A 21,703-nucleotide genomic window follows, 5' to 3' on the forward strand; every position below is an offset into this window, starting at 1 on the left:
CTATGGGACGGACGGGATGGTCATAGTTTGCATTATTAAGGGGCGTGGTCTCTTTGACTGACAGGTGGATGGTGACACAGCTTCACCTGAACTGGACCCCTGGACTCCAGCTTACCACTCCACCCTCTCATCCAAAATATGGACACTGATATCTCAGTCTTGCATTTTCTTTCTTCATTTTGGTCCAGCCATGGGGGTCAGGGGGGTACTGGGGTGGATGGGAGGGCTGCCTCCTGTGCTCGTGCTCAACAGGGTGTCGGTGGAAATGATGCTGCGGTTTATTGAAGGCCGAGGAGGAGGGTGGGGGGAAGGCATGTTAGGAGGAAGTGAGAGAAAAGTAAAGACAGGAGTGTGGAGGTGACGCTGGGGCCGGAGGAAAAGAGGAGGATCACAGATGTAGTGACGGAGGACATCCACAGGGTTGGTGTGCCAGTGGAGGATGCTGAGATGGGGGGAGATGAATAATAATAAGAATGTTCTTCCTTCGTTTCCGAGTGGAGTGATTGATTTTGGCCGTCTTCTCCTTCAAATCGACCCCAACACTCATTTATGTCTCTCAGAAAGAGACTGAATATGGACGGTGTGGGTTCAACCACACTATCGGCTGCTTGGCTGAACCAGCCCAGGAAAAACGAGGTCTTACTTTAGTTTTGATAAAAATAAGTGGATACAGCAAAGTGAGCGTCTGACCCACAGCTGCAATTTACATGAATCCAGATGTGATTCATGATTCTGAAATGTAAAAATATCTGAGGACTGAAGGGGTGTAAATAGTTTCCTGGATGTTAAAAACTGCATATTTGCATCATTTCTTTGAGATTTTGGGATTCACTATGAGGACAGTGTGTGTTTGGGCAGATTGTTACTGTGGCAGGTGGGTTTGCTCCCACAGTCTGAGTGTAAGCTGGCCGAGATAAGATCCATTTTTGTTTTTGTTTCTCTGCTCTGAGTTTCCATAATGAGTTTTCTCTCATGTGATAAGAAAAAAGAAACAACGAACTTTTCGAGTTCCTGTGCACAGCAGGGATTCAGGTGATGTAACTGTGTTTACTCTGAGTTAAATATTGGCAGGAGCCAGGAGCTTATCAGTTTGCATCCTGTCATCAATTAACACGTGAAGGCCAGAACATCTGCATATTTGTGCAGGAAACGTTTACCTGAACAGGTGCGGTCAGACTGTTGTTCTGTATGAAACTGACTTTTACATGTGAATCACATTTTATTACGATCATCTGAGGATGCAGATGAGGAGCCGCGGCTGATGTGTGTTTCTGTCTGAGAGTGAAGAATCAGCATCTTGTTTTTCTGCCTTTGAATGATTTCAGCTCTTATCTTCTGAAGTGAAACAGAGTGAGTATTCATTCACACACAACAACGGCTTCATTCATAACACGAACACAGACGGACTTCATCACAGTTTTCATGTTTAATCAACCTGCTCGTAGCAAACTGACCATCCCCCGTCAGCTTTACTTATTACAGAACAAAAACATTTAGTGAAGGTAAGAGCAGCCTGTCAGGGCCTTTGTTAGTTTAACATGAATCATTAAGGATGTCCAACAGTCCACAGTTATATTCGTTTTAAAAAAACAAAACAAAAATGTACAAAAAGCTCTGAAAACTGTTTTTTTAACCTCTCAACACCATAAGCACTCCCAGGAACCCAGAGACTGGTATGACCTCCTAAAGGACCACACCTAGAACCTGCCTAATGTCCATATAAACTACATAAATCATCACTATAATCATCATAAGGACATCTAGAACATGGCCAGTAGAACTTCTAAATGAAAACAGGAACCTCTGCAATCTCCTGCAGGGTAGGGCTGGGCGATATGGCCTAAAATTCATATCGCGATATAATATGAAGCATGTGCGGTAACGATATATCACGATATATTCTTTTCTTCTGTATAGCGTGTTTTCCACACTTAAAATTCTTTAATTTTCTCAAAAATCGAGAGTTCCTTATGTATGAATTCTGGTTGTGCTTACTGACTGACCTCGAACCGATTTTGGCTGCAGAAATCTGTTAAAAATGTTTTAGTACAACTTTGATAAGCTGCACTGTTTGATGGCTCGTCAGAGCATTACGCTGCCGTAGTGAGGAGCTTCACGGAGTAATCTGGGCCCAAAACTCCGTCAGCTTCAGGTCCCAAAGTCAAACGAACACTGAGAGTTAAAAAGTGTCTAAATTCTTTCATTTTTAATTAAATGATCAGCGTTGCTGCTTTATCGGGTGTAACAATTAAGTTTAACATCCATGAAAACAGAATTTATTAAATTTAACGGAGTTAGAAGTTAGCAGGAAGTTAGCTCGCTAGTTTCCACCTAAACATTTCATACCATGTTCTGATAGAGATTTTTGAAACTAATTCAAACGTACAGCTCTGCTGTCACTCCCAACATAAATGAAGACAGGAAACTAAACAGCAGTGGCGTTTGTAGGGTTACTGAAGTTGGGCTAGCTGGTATATAATGTTGTGCTACGTGATTGCTAGCGACACAGCTATGTTAGCATAAACATAGTGAAGCTGGAGGATGAACGCCAACTTTTTTTCCACTCGATAAAAGTTAACGTGACGGATTCTGGTGGTTTGGGACAAATACAGTCGCATAGCAGGATGCTGTACACGGGCCAAACTTCAGTCAGGAGAACAACTGAGATTATTCATCCACAATACGAGGTTAGTTATTAACTCATTCACTGCCATTGACGTCTATAGACGTCAATTACGTTTTTCAATGGGAGGGGCTAGAATACAACCTCGGGCAGCTTGTCAGTGAATTTTATTTTTTCATATATTTGTAAATAAATTGTTTTGATAAAACATAACCTTTCTCAGTGTTATTTCTGTTTTATAGAAGTGAAAAACTATTTTATATGTTAGAGGTGTCACAAAGCAAGAAATATTAGTGTCAAAGACACTTTTCTGCTTGAAATGTATTTTTCACAAAAAGCTCGTTTTCTCCCTTTTGTTGGTCAAAACAGGCATTTTTGGTGGAACCCACCTCTCTTCTACAGCTGATTACTAAAGAATGGAAAATGGTAGAAACAAGCTTTTTTTTTTTGGATGAAAGAAGAGAGTCTGTTCTTCATTTTGGTAGGTTCAGCGTTTATATGATCATAACACACAGTTTTCTGTGGCTCTTCAAAAATGAGTAAAAATGCTCAAAAACCCTGGCAGTGGGGAGTTACCTGATTTGTAAATGGCTGGCAGTGAATGAGTTAATATACAGCAACAACATGTGGATAGAACAGCTGCAGAGAATCCAACATTAATGAATCAATGTTACAGAAGTGGAGGAAGCGCAGTTTTTGGCTTTCCCCATATTTCAAATGTGCTTCATCTCTTTGCTGTGAATGATAATGGTTGTAGCCACTGCGATGCTTTCGACCAAAACAGCCGCAGCTTGATGACATCATCAACATGCGCTATCGCGATATAGTCAAAATCTCTATCGTTGGCCAAATTTATATCGTTTCTATCGTATATTGTTTATATCGCCCACCCCTACTACAGGGGACCCAAAAGTTATTCAAGTGCACCCTCACAGACGGGCATTCAAAAGACCTCTAGAACCTCTCTGCGATCTCCAGTCACACAACCACCATGAAGATTTCTAGAACACCCTCGCTCACCAGTTTAACTTTCCAGGGGATGAATAGAACCTCTTCAGTGACAACCACAACCTCTTAAAGTTCCCTCTTCACAGATAACCACTTAGGAGATGTCTCAAACCCCATCCAAAACTACACAAATCATTACTAGAACCAACATTAGCACGTCTGAAACATCCTCAGAGGCCAGCGCAGCGTTCTCAAGAAAAACTAGAATCTCTTCAACCTCCTAAAGAGTATGTAAGAGTCCCTTCACAGAAAAATACCTCATAGACCTGTAGAACATCACCTCACAACCACCTCGAGGATTTCAGAGACAAGCATGACCTCCTAAAGGATGACTAGAACCTCTTCGATGGCGACAAAACTTCCCTTAGCACCACAAAAGCCCACTTCACAGATAAATAGAACCTCCTAATAAACCTTTACAACCTTTAGTCATGACTAGACTCACATTAAGGACATGGAGGACATCCTCAGTAATGACTAGAGTTTCCTAAAGCTATTACCTGACAATAACTGTGGCTTCAGACCATCCAGGAAGTGAAGCTCTGAACACTAATTAGCATCTGTGTGTGTGGATGCAGTATTTATATAAGGATATGGGAAACAGCGACACAGAGTAGGTGTAACTAAGTAAAGGTTTTCAGTCTTTAATGCTTTTCTGTTGTTGTTTAGACGTAAACTGTACTGAGTCATCATCAGTACAACACAGAGCAGAACATGTAAAAACATGCAGAGGAAACAGCAGCTGATTGTCCGGTGGCTCATTCATACAGAGAGGCCGAGTCCATTCACGCTGTGAGCCGAGTGGGAGACGAGGGCTAAATGTTCCTGATTAACTCCTCTGATGCTGATTTAAATCAAACTGCTGTTTAAGCAGCGAGCTGCAAATTCCTCAAACACCCACAAACCCTGAAGATGAACAACAACAGCAGAAAGGAGACAGAGACGGACGGCTGCTGGACGGACGCAGAATCAAGAGTTTGTGTTGCTGAACGCTGTTTATCTGACCATCTGCATTACTTCCTGTCTCGGGCTTTGATGTTGCAGTGCACACTTTCAGGCCTGTTTACATCATTAGTACATTAACTTCCATTCATTTCCTGGACACTTATCCTTAAACCATAACCTAAACGAATCCGTCAAAAACAAATAACTCGACTGACCACAGCGACGCATCTGCTTCAGCAGTTTAAACTAAAAGTCACGTTTCCAGCTGAAACCGGTCACACTACAGTACCAATGGTGTCCATCACAACAATGATATCCTAACAACATTATGCAGCAATTACATCCAACCAGGAAGCAGTTTGTCCAGCGTTGTCCAATCGGGGGGCAGTCGCTGGAACCACAGAGCTCGTTCAGGTTCTGATACCCGATAATTGACTGTCGTTGGGCATTAGATCATCTACACTTACATAAACCTGCTTACAGCGCTGCGAAAAAACATTTTTACTGTTTCTTTTTTTGCTATTTGTCACTTTTGTTTCTCAGGTCATCAAATAAAATGTAATATTAGACGACCATAACCTGAATCACTTTGTCACAATTAATTCAATTCAGTTTTATTTATACGGCGCCGAATCACAACAGCAGTCACCTCGAGGTGCTTTATAGTGTAAGGTAGACCCTACAATAATACATACGTGGTATGTTTTAACATAGGTGAGGTAGTTTTCCTAATAACTTAGTTCATCATTTAAAAACTGTGAAAGAAGCTCCCACAGAGGCTGAACATGCAGTTCCTGTAACGTCCAGCAGGGGCACCAGCAGTGAGGCAGTCCCACAGACGTCCACATTATAATCTGACAGCAGAAATAAACATGTTTACAGCCTGATACACAAACTGCTTGGCCCTGTGTTGCTGAGCTGATCGCTGTCTGTGAGGCTTCACCACCACTAATCGTTTCACAACATGGAAGCAACCGAAACGCTATGAAAAGTCCCAGAAACCCATGGGTGAAGTCACATGGTTACGTCCGTGTTTTTTCTGTAGAAAACATCATTTTTATTCTGTAAGGGAGAACGTGTCACAATCCATCCTCCTGCTGCTGTGGAGTCTTTATCACACCGGTGGTATGTTAGCAACGCAACTATCAGAAATACCCATCTGTCCTCGTCTATCCTCCTTCCTCCACCTCATCATCATCACTTCCTCCTCCTCCTCCCGCTGCTGCTCTCTGGAGACTGAGCTAATAGACTGTTTAGATTTTCTGTGTGTTTGTGTCTTTAAAGTATCCACACCAACAATTTTAACATTTTTCTGCCATTAAGTCAGATTGTTTCCTGACCTCATGTGCTAATCGCTGGCTAAAAGGAGTATTCTGATGTTTCCCAGCTCCTCCTGGTAGCGCTCAGTCTGAGGTACAAGACCTACTCAAAATTTATAGAAAAAAACTTTAAATTAGCTCTGAAAACAGGAAATAGATTTTACTTGTTTCCCATAAATCATCCCATGACCTGGTGACCTCTTGGGGGGGCTGACCCTATTTTAAAAACCATCATCTACTATATATAACGTAGATAAAACAGCCCCAATGGGGACATGCTGCTGATGCATTTTACTGCAACACCTGTAGTTACACGAAGCTGAACATACTTTAGTTTCTCATTTACACGTTGGACATGTTGCTGAGTATTTTTACCTCGTTACATGTGGTACGGTTACTTCAGGGAGTTATCTAGATACACTGATCTCTCAAATCACTTTGGTTTGCTCTAATCAGAGTTACTTGTTGTTACAAACAACAATAAAAATGCAAAGTGGCTACAGGTCCCGGTAAGCAGCAGGTTAGTGGGGAGGTGGTCAGCCTCCAGCTGGAAGCGGGTCAGTTTGAGGAAACAGCAGCGCAGTAATGTAAATGTTTCTGCTCTCTTGCCAGCCAGATTAAAGAAAGCTGCTCCACACCCTGCTGCACACATGTTTGTACTTCTGTGATTGTGAGGACCTTCTGAGGCCTTTCACGGCCCCCTAACCTAAACCTCTTTTTAACCTGAACCCTTAAACTAAATCCAAACCCACAAACGGGCCTTTAAGAGTCTGTCCTCACAACACAGAAGGGTCCTTAAAAAGTCAATAAATACATAGGTCCCCACAAAGATAGCTGTGCAAGTACCCACACACAGGCGGTGAGGAGAAATCCTGTCTTTCAGATAATTTTAGGGTTTGGTTTTCATGGTAAAGTAACTTAAATCACTTTCAGCTTTTTCTAAACTTTTCAGCTGGAGCCAGTTATAGCAGCATCATGGCCCTTTTCCTTCTGTCAACACTTCCTTTGATTTAAAGCTGCTTTGGCCACAAATACATACATGCTCATATACAAAGTGTTTCTCACATGATACAGAAGATAAATTAAACTGTTAGAGAACAGCATGGCTTTTTGCTGTTTATTTATACCGATTTTAATGAATGAATTTAAACTATCTAATCAACCAGTCATTTGAAATCAAGTCTATTACCACCATCTAAATATTTTATACACAATACAACACAAGCCTAAGGTTAGTTTGATTTGTTCATAACTACAAACGTAAAACATCCCAAAATAATAAATATAGTACAACTTATAACAACTCACACCTGACCTCTAGTGGTCACATGAGTCAGCAGCCAAAATATCAGCGTATATATATTAATATGATAGACAAACATGGAAATAAACATAAAAACTGCATATCAGGTAATGCTAGCTAGCTCAGATACTTGCTAATAAGTAACATCCAGTCAGAATCCCTAACTTTCTCTTACTGGATTGGTCTGTTACTACAGTGACCTCACAGCAGCAGTATTATTGGTCTGATGATGTCATTAAAATGCTCCGAAAGGCTCCAACAGCACAAACACGGTCCAAAAGTCCAGTTCAGGTGACGCTAGCAGACAGCTAGCAGCTACAGCCACCTGCGTCACCATCCACCTGTCAGTCAAAGAGGCCACGCCCCTAAGAATGCAAACCTTAAACCTTTTACAGGTGACCTATACAACCCACCACAAATATACCTACAGAGACCGAACAGTTTACATCGGGCTGTAAAAGTGTTTATTACTGCTGTAAAGTGTTAACATGGGAGTCTATAGGGACCAACTCGCTGCTGCCCCCGGTGGAAACTGGAGGAACTGCAAGTTTTGGCCCTGGTAATTGCTGAGTGCTTTGTTAGTACTTTATTACAATTAGTTTTAACATTTTTTTTCCACGTGATATGAAAGACAAAAGAGTACGTGGATGTTAAACACATTAAAGGAAAGTTTCAAAGTAAATCTCCATTTGTAATCAGATTACATCTGAAACATGCATGCTGTGTATGATACATGTGAAACATTTTTAAATATAAAAAACAAATATCAGGTAACGTCAGGTTTCATGTGTGGATGAGTTTTATGCCTCTGTCGTCATTCCTGAAACATCTGTAAGACTTGTTGTGGGTCACGGTACCTTTCTGTTTGTCCATGTCGGTCGTCTCAGTGTCTGCTGATCCTCAGGCTCATATCTCTGCTAAAGAATCCAACATCAAACGGCAAACAGATTTCCTCCTGTTTCCTCCTCCCTGAACTCCCTCTATCTGCTCTGTGAGAAGCAGTTTGAGTTCTGCCAGGCGAGTCTGTCTGAACGCGTCTGTGACCTCAGCACAGGAGGGAGGAGAGAGAGGGCGAGCCAGTGCTCTCATTATGCACGGGCATGCACAGAGAAACCTTAAATACAAAGTCACTTTAACAATGTGCCCACTGTTATCATCCAGTACACAAACACATTTAGAAAATACACAAGAAGAAAAATATCTGCTAACATTCTGGCTTTAAGGGTTTCTTCAGTGATGCTCCACAAACTAAAGTAATAATAATAACAATAATAATAATAATAATAATAATAATTCCACAGCTATCAGAAAATCGAGGGAGAGCAGCTGGATTACAAAATTACTCAGGCCTCTTTTTATTTAGAAATATAAGTTATTCTTCTACTTGAGAATATCCTGTAATTTACTTATATTAAACCAAGTTTATGTTTTCAATAAATATAATGTATGTTTTCATTTGTCCAACTGTATCGACAAAATCCATCCTCTGCTGCTTCCGCTTGTCAGGGTCCCGGGGGTGGTAGAGCCTATCCCAGCTGTTGTAGGCTGAGAGGCAGGACACAAACTGGAGTGGACACCAGTCGTCACGGGGCTAACACAAAGAGAAAGACAACCATTCACACCTATGGGCAATTTAGTGTTTCCACCTAACCCCACTAACTGCATGTCTTTGGAATGTGGGAGGAAGCTGGAGTACCTGGACAGAACATGCAAACTCCACACAAAAAGACCCCAGCCTGATGGTGGAGCCTAATTCAGGACCTTCTTGCAACATTAGAAGCTCATTTATTTCAGTCAAACATTTTCAAAATAACTACATATGACCTCTGTGAACCCCATTAGGAGTTAAAGGGTAAAGGAACCCTTCTGTTTCTGACTGCAAACCTGCAGACAATCGTCACATTTTTCAGTGTTTTTCATTGTCGCAGTAATTTGGTAACATATATCTATAGAAACAAGAGCTTCTATTAACTAATTTGGGTCACTTTAAAAAAATAAGAAAGAAAGAAAGAAAGAAAGAAAGAAAGAAAGAAAGAAAGAAAGAAAGAAAGAAAGAAAGAAAGAAAGAAAGAAAGATGTAAATAAATAAAGTTACAAACGGGACGGTTGGGTGTGTCTAAATCCCCTTCTCGTCCGCTGGGCGGCAGTAGGAAGCTGTAAGTCTCGCGATACTACCTCTTTTCTCCTTGATGAGGAAGAGTCGCGGAAGAGGTAGAAGATTTTCCTGACGGCTCAGCAAGCGACCCATCAAGTTAGATAAAACTACCCGGCGAACCAGCGTTTTAAGCAGCTTTACAGGTCGGATAGACACCCTGACTGAAGGTAAAACACAGCGACGTGTAACGCCTCCTGTCTGATTGGTTTATTATTCGGTTGTTTTTACTGTAAAAGCTTCAGAAAGTGACCTCCTGCCGTTAGCGTTTAGCTGTTAGCAAGGCGTAGACAGCAGTGCAGCTGTTAGCCACTTAGCTCCAGGAGTGGAGCTCCAGGGGGGCTCGGGGGACTCCTCGGGGGGTTCCTGTGGTTGAGCCGTCAGCGTTTCATACGTGTGATGAGGATGAAAGCTTCCTCTCCGCGGGGCTGTCACGGTGTTTAAAGCTAACGCTGGGCTCGGCGTTAGCTTCTGCTAGCTCAGCCGGCTGCTTCCTTCTCTGAGCTGTTTGTGTCTCACTCGGTGTGTTTGGAGGCTCAGACCGAGCTCCGAGGATCACTGTGACCGGGCTCAGACCGAGGGTGGAGCCCCGTGTTTGAGCTCAGGTTCTCGGTTTAAACCAAACACATTTCTTTGTTTTCTCTCCGCAGGATCACGATGACAGCCGCACCTTACAACTACTCCTACATCTTCAAATACATCATCATCGGTGAGTGACCCGAGCTCCAGCTCCTGTGTTTACTCCCGCAGCTCTGCCAGAGCAGCTTTGCATGAGTCCGTTTATAATAACCGTTCTGTATCCGTGACCGCTGCCCCTCACATCAGTAAACTCCCTCCTTCTAGACTAAGCTTGCAGAAGTGCAGAACCTGGCGCTGGTAAATGTGGAGTGTCTGCAGCGGGTGCAGATATTAAATAAAGACGATGTTGAGCTGTGACTCATGCAGCGCTGCTCTGGTAAAGTCCAGGAGTGAAACTGGACGGTGAATGAGCAGGAACACTTCAATCACGGGGAGTAAAAACGCTTCATCCGGGTGTTTCCTGATCACTGTCAGCCTTGGTGGCCGACCTCACCTGTGTTTGTCTGTCTGCAGGTGATATGGGAGTCGGGAAGTCGTGTCTGCTGCATCAGTTCACAGAGAAGAAGTGTGAGTGCTGCTTTTCTTCTTCTCTTTGTTTACTGAAGTTTAAGAATAGAATAGAATAGAATAGGCTTTTATTGTTATTATACATGTATGATGAAATTGTGAGTTATGGATATTTAAAATTTACCACCACTGTTTGGGTATGAGGGGCAAAGTGGTACAGCCTGTGTTTCTAGGTCTTTTATTTTGAAAGGCAAGCAGTGGAAAATCAGTTCAGGCTGACTTTTAGAGTCTTTTTTCTAATAATGTCAAGTTTGTTGATTAGGAATCCGTCTTAGCTGTTTAACAGCACGGCTCTAGTTTATCATATAAATATCTTAATAATGATCAAGTGTCAAGTTCGGGCTTCATAAATATCGATTTATGGTTTTTTTTTCTTCATTTTGATGTAACCGTAAACCTCCAACTTTGGAAACATTTAACAGGATTTCTTTGAATTGATGAACAATGTAAATAGATTAGCTTTTAGCATTCAGTTTGTTATGCTAGGAAAAAAACAAAAAGCGACTCGTGTGTTTGATTCTATCTGGATGGTTTCATGAAATTCATTCTGATAACAGATTTCGTGTGTTTGTGCCTGAGACAGCGACAAACACAAACATTTTTACCTTTACTTACCTGTTGGTGACCACTGCCCGTCCAATTCCTGTGTGTGTGTGTGTGTGTGTGTGTGTGTGTGTGTGTGTGTGTGTGTGTGTGTGTGTGCGCGCTGCAGTCATGGCAGACTGTCCTCACACCATCGGGGTGGAGTTCGGGACGAGGATCATGGAGGTTCACGGGCAGAAGGTGAAGCTGCAGATATGGGACACGGCGGGTCAGGAGCGGTTCAGGGCCGTCACCAGGTCCTACTACAGGGGGGCCGCCGGGGCCCTCATGGTCTACGACATCACCAGGTACCTAGGCAGGCGAGGGTGGATGGAGGAGGAGAAATCTGTGTCCTGTTTACTTAAAGGGACAGTTCACCATAAATGTAAAACTCTGGTTGCTCCGTCCTGTCGAGCTGCTAATTCAGCACTTTGTTGTTTGAGATCACAAACTGATAAAAAGACAAAAACCAACAAAACAAATCAGATATGCAGTGAAGATCATTTCATACAAAACATACACGAAATGAATGTAAGTTTCTGTCCTAGTAGAAAAAGTCGAACCATTAGATGAATAATAAATGATGAAGGTGTATGTAAAGTCATGTAAGATTAAATACGTCAGTTAAAACAAAGTAAACTGATAAAACTGGAAGTGATCCACAGACGCTCCGGTGAGCGGCTTCACGTCGGAACTATTTTCTTTCTACAGTCTACATCCACCAGCTATATCACTGTGCAGGAGGAAGTGTGCACTGAGGCATGAGGAACTGAGCATTATCTCTGTGCTCAGCTTTTTTTGTTTTGGTGGATCTGAAACATCCTTGAAAGAGTAGTTGTCAAACAGCTAACAGATCATCTGCAGAGGTTTATTTGAAGAGTTTCAGTCAGGTTTCAGAGCTCATCACAGCACAGAAACAGCTTTAGTGAAGGTTACAAATGATCTTCTTATGGCCTCTGACAGTGGACTCATCTCTGTGCTTGTCCTGCTAGACCTCAGTGCAGCGTTCGATACTGTCGACCATAATATCCTATTAGAGCGATTAGAACATGCTGTAGGTATTACAGGTACTGCACTGCAGTGGTTTGTATCATATCTATCTAATAGACTCCAGTTTGTGCATGTAAATGGAGAGTCCTCTTCACACACTGAGGTTAATTATGGAGTTCCACAGGGTTCAGTGCTAGGACCAATTCTGTTTACATTATACATGCTTCCCTTAGGCAGTATCATTAGAAGACATAGCATACATTTACACTGCTATGCAGATGACACCCAGCTCTATCTGTCCATGTATTTAAAAGTAGAATGGGAGGCAGAGCCTTCAGTTTTCAGGCCCCTCTTCTGTGGAACCAGCTTCCAGTTTGGATTCAGGAGACAGACACTATCTCTACTTTCAAGATTAGGCTTCAAACTTTCCTTTTTGCTAAAGCATATAGTTAGGGCTGGACCAGGTGACCCTGAATCCTCCCTTAGTTATGCTGCAATAGGTGTAGGCTGCCGGGGGATTCCCATGATGCATTGGGTGTTTCCTTTCCAGTCACCTTTCTCACTCACTATGTATTAACAGACCTCTCTGCACTGAATCATATCTGTTATTAACCTCTGTCTCTCTTCCACAGCATGTCTTCATCCTGTCTTCCTTCTCTCACCCCAACCAATCACAGCAGATGGCCCCGCCCCTCCCTGAGCCTGGTTCTGTTGGAGGTTACTTCCTGTTAAAAGGGAGTTTTTCCTTCCCACTGTCACCAAAGTGCTGCTCATAGGGGGTCATATGATTGTTGGGTTTTTCTCTGTGTGTATTATTGTAGGATCAACCTTAAAACATTAATCGCCCTGAAGCCACTTTTGAATGTAGACGTGAGAAAGGAAAAAGTTCCTGCATGAGTGAATTTTCTGTGGATCACACTCATGTGTGATGCAGGGTGTAGACTGTCCCTTTAAAAGTAGTGTTATGTTTCATGTGATGAGGTTGTTGATGGAGGCCTCCACCTGCTCTTGGCTGATGGTGGGCGGTAATGTTTAAATCTTAGAGAGTGACTTGAAAGCAGCAGGTCGACCAAGAACCGGTTCCTTTGTAGGATTCTCATCCAGACTAAATATTTGCCAGGCGGTGACTCTGATGGCGCCCTGACAGTCGATGCTGCTGTGGACTAAATGTCAGACAAACGTTCAGAGAGTGTATTGACTTTGTTATTTTTGTGTGTTCAGGAGAAGTACCTACAATCACCTGAGCAGCTGGCTGACGGACGCCAGGAACCTGACCAACCCAAACACGGTGAGTGCGCCCACGCAGACTTCTGTGGCGACTCTTTTAAATCTTCTTTTCAGGCAGGAGAGAGAGAATGATTTCAAAATGGAGTCTGAAGGTGAAAGTGACCCAGAGCTGCGGTGCGTAAACAGACTTGGCTGGACCGCAGCTACAAGTAAACAGTTATTACATCCCTGCTCACGTTTATGGCAGTAACCCCGTGCAGCTAACAAACACCTGTTAAGCTGCTGTGCACGAAACATCCTTTAACCTGTGACGCGCTGAAGAGTCGCTGCTCAGTCTGCGTGTCTCCGTGTCGTAGGTGATCATTCTGATCGGCAACAAGGCCGACCTGGAGGCTCAGAGAGACGTGACGTACGAGGAGGCCAAACAGTTTGCCGAGGAGAACGGTGAGACGCTCGCACGATCAGATAAACGCTCAGCAGCAGACGGAGACTCGCTGATTCCTCTGATTTCTGCTTCCTGTTTCTCAGGTTTGCTGTTTCTGGAGGCCAGTGCCAAGACGTAAGTACGGCGTGTTAGAGAGGAAGCTCGTAGTGGCTCGATGGTTACGATTCATTCAGAAACCCGTTCACACCACAGAACGGTGAAGTGCATGAACACGTGTTTCTGGGTCTTTGTGATGACTGATGTTTTAATAAGTCCTGACGAGTTTGGCCTCTGCTTCTTCTGCAGAGGCGAGAACGTGGAGGAGGCCTTCCTGGAGGCAGCGAAGAGGATCTACCAGAACATTCAAGATGGCAGCCTGGACCTGAACGCCGCCGAGTCGGGAGTCCAGCACAAACCTTCGACACTGCAGGGGGGGCGCCCCAACCCCGACAACCAGCCAGCAAAGGAAGGCTGCAGCTGTTAACCTTGAACAGAAAGTACGAACGCATCGAACAGACCGACACACGGACTCCGCCGGGCACTAACACTCACACCCAGAACCAGTCCACACTCATCATCGGCGCTGTCCACCCGCCGTTTTCTAATCCAAAGCAAGATTCAACAATCCTCCATCCGTTCGAGACTTTACCAACTCTGACCCGATCCTGAAAACCAAATCTAGAAGCACATCTCTGCAGCGTGAACTGGCTCAGAAAGGCTCCCAGATCAGGACCAACCGAGGCGGCGACCTCATCCAAAACCAGTCTGAGCACAGACCTGTGTCAATCTGGCCTTTGTAAACCACAACGCTTTAATCTCAAAACCAGAGAACTCCCCCAAACTGGGCCGCTCTCCCCTTCGAGGATGCTTCAGCTCACACGCATTAAAAACCTCCTGCAGACTCGATCAGGATCATCGTGAGTACGCCACATTTGGTTTTCCATAAAATTCGGGCTTCCTTATCAACAAACCAATCAGCGCCATTGATCAGACCGACCCAGACAAACCGCCGCAGCAGGACGTGACGGTGAACGCTGGCGATCACGGAGGACTCCTGTCAGTCAGCTACGGCGGGCCGGCGTGCGGCCTGGACTGTGCAGAGTCCAGAGTAGGGTCGACTGAATCCGGACTAAAGTGAAGGTTTCACAGATTTAGCATCTTTCGTTTTTTCTCCCATAAGTAAAATGTTTAAATTCAGACAAACAAAACCAAATTGGGACAAAATGAAATTCAAAATAAGCAGACTCGCTGCTCTCAGTCCGAGTCCAGGTTCCCAATTCTGATTTACGTTCAAACTCCATCCCTCGGTTGGCTCTGCCTGGATGTCTCGGCTCACCCGGGATGTTCAGCTCTCTGCAGGGAAATGTTGTGAGCTTGTAGACTGAACCGGAGCGCAGGCCAGCGGACGTCTGTCACCTTCAGAACCAAAGAGGACACCTGAGCGCTGTGAAGCTGGAAGCTGACTGAAGGAGCCTCTGAGCTCCTGCAGAAATCCACCTCTGTTATTTTAGGAAGCAGAAGCTGAGAGAGCAACGAGAAAGGAGCACCCCAACCATCGAGTCGTGACGGCGTTTTAGCTTTTATTGCCTCTTTCTGTCTGCACGAAGCCAGTACAGCTGCCAGGTTTTGTTTTTTCACCACTGCTGTGTAGTATGAAAGTCATTTGAATGCATGAAAATTACTGCAAGTTCCCATCTCCCAGCTCCAAGGGAGGAAAATAGTGACAGGAAAGAGGTCGGAAGGTCGGTTAGGAACCATCGGATGAGACAGTCTGCGCCTGCAGCTCCACCCACACAGCCACCCTTTCAATTTATGAAGTCTGTGAACTGATGTGAGTCTCGGTCGCTCTGTGAGGGATGAAGAACCCGAACGTCTCTCCGGCCCCTCGCTGGATCAGTTCAGGATGGATTTTTATTAAATGCCTTCATTATTTTCTTGTTTCTGTTTTTGGTTTTAACCAAATAAATACAGGATGTTCCCACAGCTCCCCCTTGTGGCCATTGTGTTTGCGTTGTTGAGCCAGGATTGCACTTTATCACTGTGCTTTCTCTGGTTTCCGCCGCGCTGCTGTGGAGACGTCACTGCTTCAAACGTCACGTAGACACCAGCGAGCGTATCTGAGGGAGAATGTGCTTTGTGGAGAAAATGATGCCTTCATGGTTTCTGGATCTACTGTTTTCCTCTTTGAAAAATCATTCCTGCACTAAAAGCTTCCCAAAGCTCCGAGTGATGCTCTGCCAGATTTCATTTCACACTTTTAAACCACCAAAGTCTGTGAGCACTAATGGGAGGGAGCAGCTTTTGCATTTAGAGTTTGGATCAGTTAACCTGGAATTAGTCTACCTGTATTTCTGCTTATTTACACTAAAATTAACAAAATACCCGAGAAATGTTTCCTTTGAGTCCCAGAAGTGACAAAACCCGGAGAGATGGAGTTGAAGGTCCATAAGCCATTAAAAGTTTCACCACCAGGGGGAGTGTTTCACCAGCAGGTGTGCTGCCGTTTAACCTTAAACCAGGCGTGGACGACGGCTCCATCCTGTGGTAGAGAGTGGTATTACACACAGTACGGCTGGCTGAGCTGGAGTCTCTTCAACATGAAGGTTATTGCACATTTATTAAAATTTAAAGTTTTGGAACTTTTTGACAGAAATTAACAAAAAGGATCTTTGATCGTTACTGAAATGATTACACTAATGTTTTTAATTACCTTTAATGCATGTAAATCACCTGTTGTGTATTTCTACATTCCTACAGTTTTGTTGCACTTTATTTTTGGGGGAAATTGGAAAATATGACGTAAATTTTAAAACATTCTGAAAATTTTTGTCTGTAGTATTAAAGTGAATGATGACCCAGAAAAAGTCGACTGGTTAAACCCAGGAAAACACAAGAAATGATAAATTATCCCGTTTGTGTAGATTTAACATGGCGTCACTCAGCAGATCTCTTAATTGGGGAATTTTGTCGCCTCCGGGGTGCCGTATGGTCATCATGTCACTGCTCGCGCCGAGGTCACGTTATATGAAGTAAAAACGTCACCTCAGCATCTGGTTGTGACGCGTCCACATCTGTCTGAACGGGGCACAATCATGTGACTTTACCCTCTGCTGTCGTCTGATTGGTGGACAGCAGCGCGCTCCAACTATGATGAGTGATTTAACAATAAAACCTTTATGCGGTGAAAACAAACACGAAGCGTTTCAGGCGTCCTGTCTTTGTTTTTTCCTGATCGACCCCAAAATAAAAAAAACCCTGAAGTTTGTTTTTACTCTGCAGTGACCAAAAAGTCTGTGAGGCGTCACCGGGATCGGCGCCTTCAGCTTCCCTCGCCAAAGCGCTCAGCATCCAAAACTATTACACAACACTTCTTATGCAAAATGGGAAAAACTTTATGGGATGGCCTCGGTCGTTACACTGTTCAGAGTCTTAATTTCTATATATTAATGAGAAGACGATGCAGCGAAATCAGGTTAAACTACAGCTGACGTCCTTTTTATTTTTCCGTGTGCTCGTAGCAAAATCGTCTGATCAGCCTGAGGGAGGCGCTGCTGTTTGGCTGAAGCATGTGCAACTATAACAGTGAGGTGGAGATCAGGTGATGGAGTCGCTGTTTTTCTGTCTGTTCATTTTTCAGAAATCTGCTAAAATTAAAAAAGCTTATTCTGATTGTTTGATTGTTTGCAATGATTCTCTGCAGCTGAAGCTGTCATTGTCCAACGGTGGAGACTCAGTTCTTTGTAAATAAACTATATATATGCTGTATATACGCCGATGACTCACTGCTCTTGTGTTCAACTGTAATTCTTCTGTCTGCCTGCAGAGGGCAGTGCGTCGGACTTTTATCTCAGTTAACATTAAATTCACTTATAACTAAAATTCACTGCATTCAAAGTTCACATTTTTTCCAAGTTTATTTTTATTTCAAACATAAAAATGTTTACAGGGTTTAGAAAAACATTCACGTCCGTCTTCTCTCCGTTAGCGCGGCGAACAGAAAAGTCGTCGTTCGCGTCACTGTGGGCGCTTCCTCACGTAATGTTCTGTTTTTGGCTCCACTTCCTGCTCATGTTTAAAGTGAAAGCAGCAGTCATGTGATCACATGCAGCGAGTCATGGATTCGTCTTTAAAGTGTGAAACGGGAAAACTCATTCTGATCAGGCTGTTTGATTATCAAAGGCCAATTAATCAATCTTGTGATCAGCTGCGGGCCTATCAGTGTCTTTCTGTGCTGGTCACATGACTTCCAGCCGAGCGAGACTTTAAACATGAACAGAAGAGCTGGTCGGACAATCCCCTCAGCTATGTAATGTTGCCGTGGTAACACAAGGTGAGGGAGCGAGGGGGCGTGTCCTCGGCAGTCAGTTTGCTTCGAGGGCACAGCGTCACTACGTGGCTCTGCTCTTGGAGGCGGGCTCTGTCTCCTGCTCGTACTCGATCTCCACGTACGCTCGCTTCTTCCTCGCCGCCGAGCCGTTCGCTGGAGATTTGCCTTTAGACCGCGAAGCCTTCGTCTGCACCTCCATCTCCTCTTCAACCTCCTCCTCGCTGGACTCATCCTGCTCCTCCTCATCACTGCTCGTCTTCAGCTTGTTCATGTCCTGCAAGGAGGAAGTCCAGTTAATGTAACAGTCAAACAATCGCATTTAAAGATCACGCCAGCAGAGCGGCGACCGACGTCTGAAAGGACAAAACTGCGTCAACGCGTCTCTGGATTCTGACTTCCTGCTCCTCTCTGACTCAACTTCCTGTCTTATTCAGTCCGACCTGAAAGCAGTTCATCAGACTTCAGTCGCCCCCTGCTGGTCATTAGAGAGAAGAGTTACCTCAAAGTCGCTCAGGTCGCTCTCCTCCACTTCTTCTTCTGCTACGAACTCTCTCTGCCCAACGTCCTGCACGCGCACGCACACGCGCACGCACGCACACACACACACACACACACACAGGACATCCTTTCAGAATAAAGTTTTACAAACATGTTCAGCAGCTGGTGTAGTAACAGCTGCCTCAATCACCTCGTCCTCCTCCTCTTCTTCTTCTTCCTCCTCCTCTGACTCGCTCTCCTGGTCCTGCTGCTCCAGCGCTCGGTCGAAGGCGTGCACGGGGAAGTTGTAGATGTCTCCATACTGAAACAAACATAGACCGTGAGTTAAACCGCACGATCGTCCTTGGCGTGCGAGCAGCGGTCGCGTTGGCGTCGTACCGTTCCCTGTTTAAGTCGTTCCAGCAGCTCCTTCTCGATGGCGTTATCCAGCTGAGCAGCAATCAGAGCCTTCTCCTAAAAGAAAACACCAACAAAGAAGAGACGGCCGTCAGAGCTCCTGTTCCAGGTCAAAGGTCACGATGAGATGAACTACAGAGGAATGAGCAGTGCTTCTGCTTTTGGTAACTTTTAGCAAATGTTTGCATCATTTTATTTTATGAAGTTCAGACAAAAGGAAAAAATCCTGAATCCTCTAAACAGGAGCTGCCAGCAGCTTTTAAGGTGGACCGTTCAGATGCTGCGAATCAGTCATTCCGCCTTAAATATCAGTTCGACGCCTGTTCCTCTTCAAAGCGAGGAAAGAATTCCAGCCGGACTTTATTCAACATGAACGTTCCCTCTCTGTGGAAAACCGAAACTCGGCTCCTAATTTGTAAGGAAAATGTGACCTACGACCTCTCGTAGTCTGATTGCAGCTCTGTTAGGTGGTCAAGCGCCACCTTTGGGTGTGGTTAAAAGTCTCACCTCCTTCCTCCTCTCTCTGGTCTCCACCTTCCTGCTGAGAGGAACCAGCTTCCTCCTGAAACACACAGACAAGCAGGATGAACGCGGCGGGACGACACACCAGCTTCCTACTCGCAGTACTCGCTGTACTTTGTGTACTGCAGTACGGTCTGAGTACTCACTGCCTTTTGAGGACCAGTTTGCGCATGCGGATCAGGTACTGGGTGATTTTAGTGAACCTCTGTTTGCATTTGTGTCGGATGAATCGAGGCCAGTAGATCAAGTTCTCATCTATCTGTTCCAGAGCCTTCTCATAGTTCTTACTGAGCTTCACCTGCGCGCACACACACACACACACACACACACACACACACACACACACAGTTTGAGGCGTGAGTTAAAATCTTGTAAACTGAAGTTAGCTTCTTTTACACCAGATTCTTTAAACTGTGTCGAGGACGTCGGGCCATCGTCAGGAGACGTGACGTCTCCGTGTCTGGTGATCCACCACGACGAGTGACATAATCCCACTTTAGCCGCTCACCTTCTCCCACATCCTGGCAGGAAAAGCCGCCCTCTCGATGACCTTCATGTAGAGGAAGCACTGACCTGAAACACAAACGTTCCTCGCGTTACTCCCAAGACCTGCTGACCTGAGATCTGCCGGTAAAGCTGATGAGAGCGCGAGGACTCACCTTTCTCCTCCCTGATGGTGGCGTACTGGCTGTTGGCGAGCGGGCAGGACGCGCGGTTACACAGGCCCGTGATGTTGTACTCATTCCGGCAGAAGTTCTGACTCTTGGTCCTGGACAGAGAAACAAAGACGTGACACGGCTCAGAGCTCGTCAATGACACGAGTCGATAAATCCAAGCCGAGCGTGACTTACTTCACTTTGAAGGAGCAGAACTGCGTGTTTCCAATGATGTCCCAGATCACCTGCAGGGGGCGGATCACACACTGATGCACATTACTGCTGCCTCAGTTTCTTTTTATGATTTTATTTAATTATTCGTCACCACTTTGAGAGACTTCACCATTAGACTCACTATCGTGTGAATTTATTTTAGCACTTTTCTGCTTACGTGAATCTATTTAAGGATGTGTTGCGTGCTGAGCTTTTGTTAAGTCTGACTACAGTTCGTCTTTTTCCTTCATGTGGAGCCTGATGATCTTTACGACACACGGAGAAAAGAATGATGGGTAACTGTGGCCGAAGTGAGGTCCACGCAGGTCTGTGACTGACTCCGCTTCATGATGTATTGATCGGAGTGTTTGCTGGAAAACTAAAAAACGTTAAAACTGATTTTATTTAATGGAATTTGGCGTGACCGGAAGAGCCGGCTAGCATTTAGCCTGGTGATGTGTTGAAACGCGTATTTTATCTCCGGATAAATGAGTACGGTTCAGCTCATGGTTCCTTTAAACTCCGGAGCTCTCACCGGCCAGTTAGCGTTAGCACGCAGAGCTAACAGCGCTTCTCGGCGGCTGTAAAAGAGCTTGTGACACTTACGTCGTCGTGCTGCATTTCCGGGTCCTCTCAGAGCGGGTCGGCTCGTCGGATATAATAAAATTAAATAAGTTCCGATCACGGCGTGAGACTTTCAGCAGACCTGGAACCACATGGACGATCAGGGCGACACCATCTGTGTTTGGACAGAAATCTCATCCGGAGTGACGTCACCCGGAAGAAACATCGCGAGACTTCGAGATGTAACGTGTGTTGTAGATGTTATTATTACTTAGCGCATGCATTCGTGTAAAACGGCGTGATTGGGCTGCTGCTGAATAAAGATGATTGAATAGAGATTACAAGCGGAAAACACTGGAAACAGAGAAGCCTCCATCAGCATGCACCCGGCCAGGTGGAGAACTTCATCTACACCTCCCATCTCCCGTACAACCACAATAGAAGTTCCACTCATGACAGGAAACACTTAAACACATCACCGAGACGTTACTGGCGGAGCTCAGCTTGACTTCAACATTTAGGTGGAGGTCGCTGGGTTGATGGGTCAGTGCAGTCAGACTCTGGGGAGTCAGCTGGCCTGCTGTGTGCTGAGTTCACTGACCCACTTCTGCACTCAAACAAAATGACTCCCGTTTCTCTGTGAACCCTAAAGCAGATGTTTTTGCTCTGTGGTGCATTCAGGTTCACATGATTGTGGTTTAAAGAGTTGTTGTGTAGCCTGTACAGGTGTTTGTAAGTAAAGACCACCAGACTGGGACGTGACACCTAACCCACCACCCACTCCGAGTCTGTGGCATCCCTGTCATTC

At 44.7% G+C, this 21,703-nt stretch overlaps 3 protein-coding genes across 3 annotated transcripts in view; 1 reads left to right on the forward strand and 2 right to left on the reverse strand.

Moving 5' to 3' along the window:
* Positions 1-8,986, reverse strand: part of LOC146697678 (actin filament-associated protein 1-like 2) — a 24,542-nt gene extending 15,556 nt beyond the window's left edge. The window contains exon 1 of the mRNA XM_085476525.1: positions 8,056-8,986. Within this exon, the coding sequence (XP_085332651.1) occupies positions 8,056-8,071 (16 nt within the window). The 5' untranslated portion in view covers positions 8,072-8,986. The remainder of the gene's footprint in view (positions 1-8,055) is intronic.
* A 371-nt stretch (positions 8,987-9,357) lies between these two features.
* LOC146697679 (ras-related protein Rab-14-like) lies at positions 9,358-14,277 on the forward strand. Its single transcript, XM_085476532.1, has 8 exons — positions 9,358-9,520; positions 10,001-10,059; positions 10,443-10,496; positions 11,209-11,386; positions 13,290-13,356; positions 13,652-13,739; positions 13,824-13,854; positions 14,026-14,277. Exons 2-8 carry the CDS (start codon positions 10,008-10,010, stop codon positions 14,201-14,203), a joined length of 648 nt encoding a protein of 215 aa, XP_085332658.1. The 5' UTR covers positions 9,358-9,520; positions 10,001-10,007; the 3' UTR covers positions 14,204-14,277.
* A 3,337-nt stretch (positions 14,278-17,614) lies between these two features.
* Positions 17,615-21,556, reverse strand: mak16 (MAK16 homolog (S. cerevisiae)). Its single transcript, XM_085476531.1, has 10 exons — positions 20,938-21,556; positions 20,314-20,363; positions 20,122-20,231; positions 19,971-20,035; positions 19,609-19,760; positions 19,448-19,502; positions 18,923-18,997; positions 18,735-18,845; positions 18,546-18,611; positions 17,615-18,320 (listed from the first exon to the last, which is right to left on the reverse strand). Exons 1-10 carry the CDS (start codon positions 20,950-20,952, stop codon positions 18,108-18,110), a joined length of 912 nt encoding a protein of 303 aa, XP_085332657.1. The 5' UTR covers positions 20,953-21,556; the 3' UTR covers positions 17,615-18,107.
* Between the last annotated feature and the right edge of the window lie 147 nt (positions 21,557-21,703).

This window comes from Copadichromis virginalis, linkage group LG12, assembly GCF_057382275.1.
Source record: "Copadichromis virginalis isolate Kocher_CV1m ecotype Utaka linkage group LG12, C_Virginalis_male_GT1.1, whole genome shotgun sequence".
Taxonomy (NCBI): domain Eukaryota; kingdom Metazoa; phylum Chordata; class Actinopteri; order Cichliformes; family Cichlidae; genus Copadichromis; species Copadichromis virginalis.

Bases quoted from the DNA above. Each gene is read 5' to 3' on its own strand.
- LOC146697679 (XM_085476532.1), top strand. From the start codon at position 10,008: ATGACAGCCGCACCTTACAACTACTCCTACATCTTCAAATACATCATC. The intron at 10,060-10,442 runs GTGAGTGACCCG...GTCTGTCTGCAG, and splicing joins CTTCAAATACATCATCATCG to GTGATATGGGAGTCGGGAAG. The intron at 13,740-13,823 runs GTGAGACGCTCG...CCTGTTTCTCAG, and splicing joins ACAGTTTGCCGAGGAGAACG to GTTTGCTGTTTCTGGAGGCC.
- mak16 (XM_085476531.1), bottom strand. The intron at 20,232-20,313 runs GTAAGTCACGCT...TTCTCTGTCCAG, and splicing joins TTCTGCTCCTTCAAAGTGAA to GACCAAGAGTCAGAACTTCT. The intron at 18,998-19,447 runs GTGAGACTTTTA...GTTTTCTTTTAG, and splicing joins CCAGAGAGAGGAGGAAGGAG to GAGAAGGCTCTGATTGCTGC.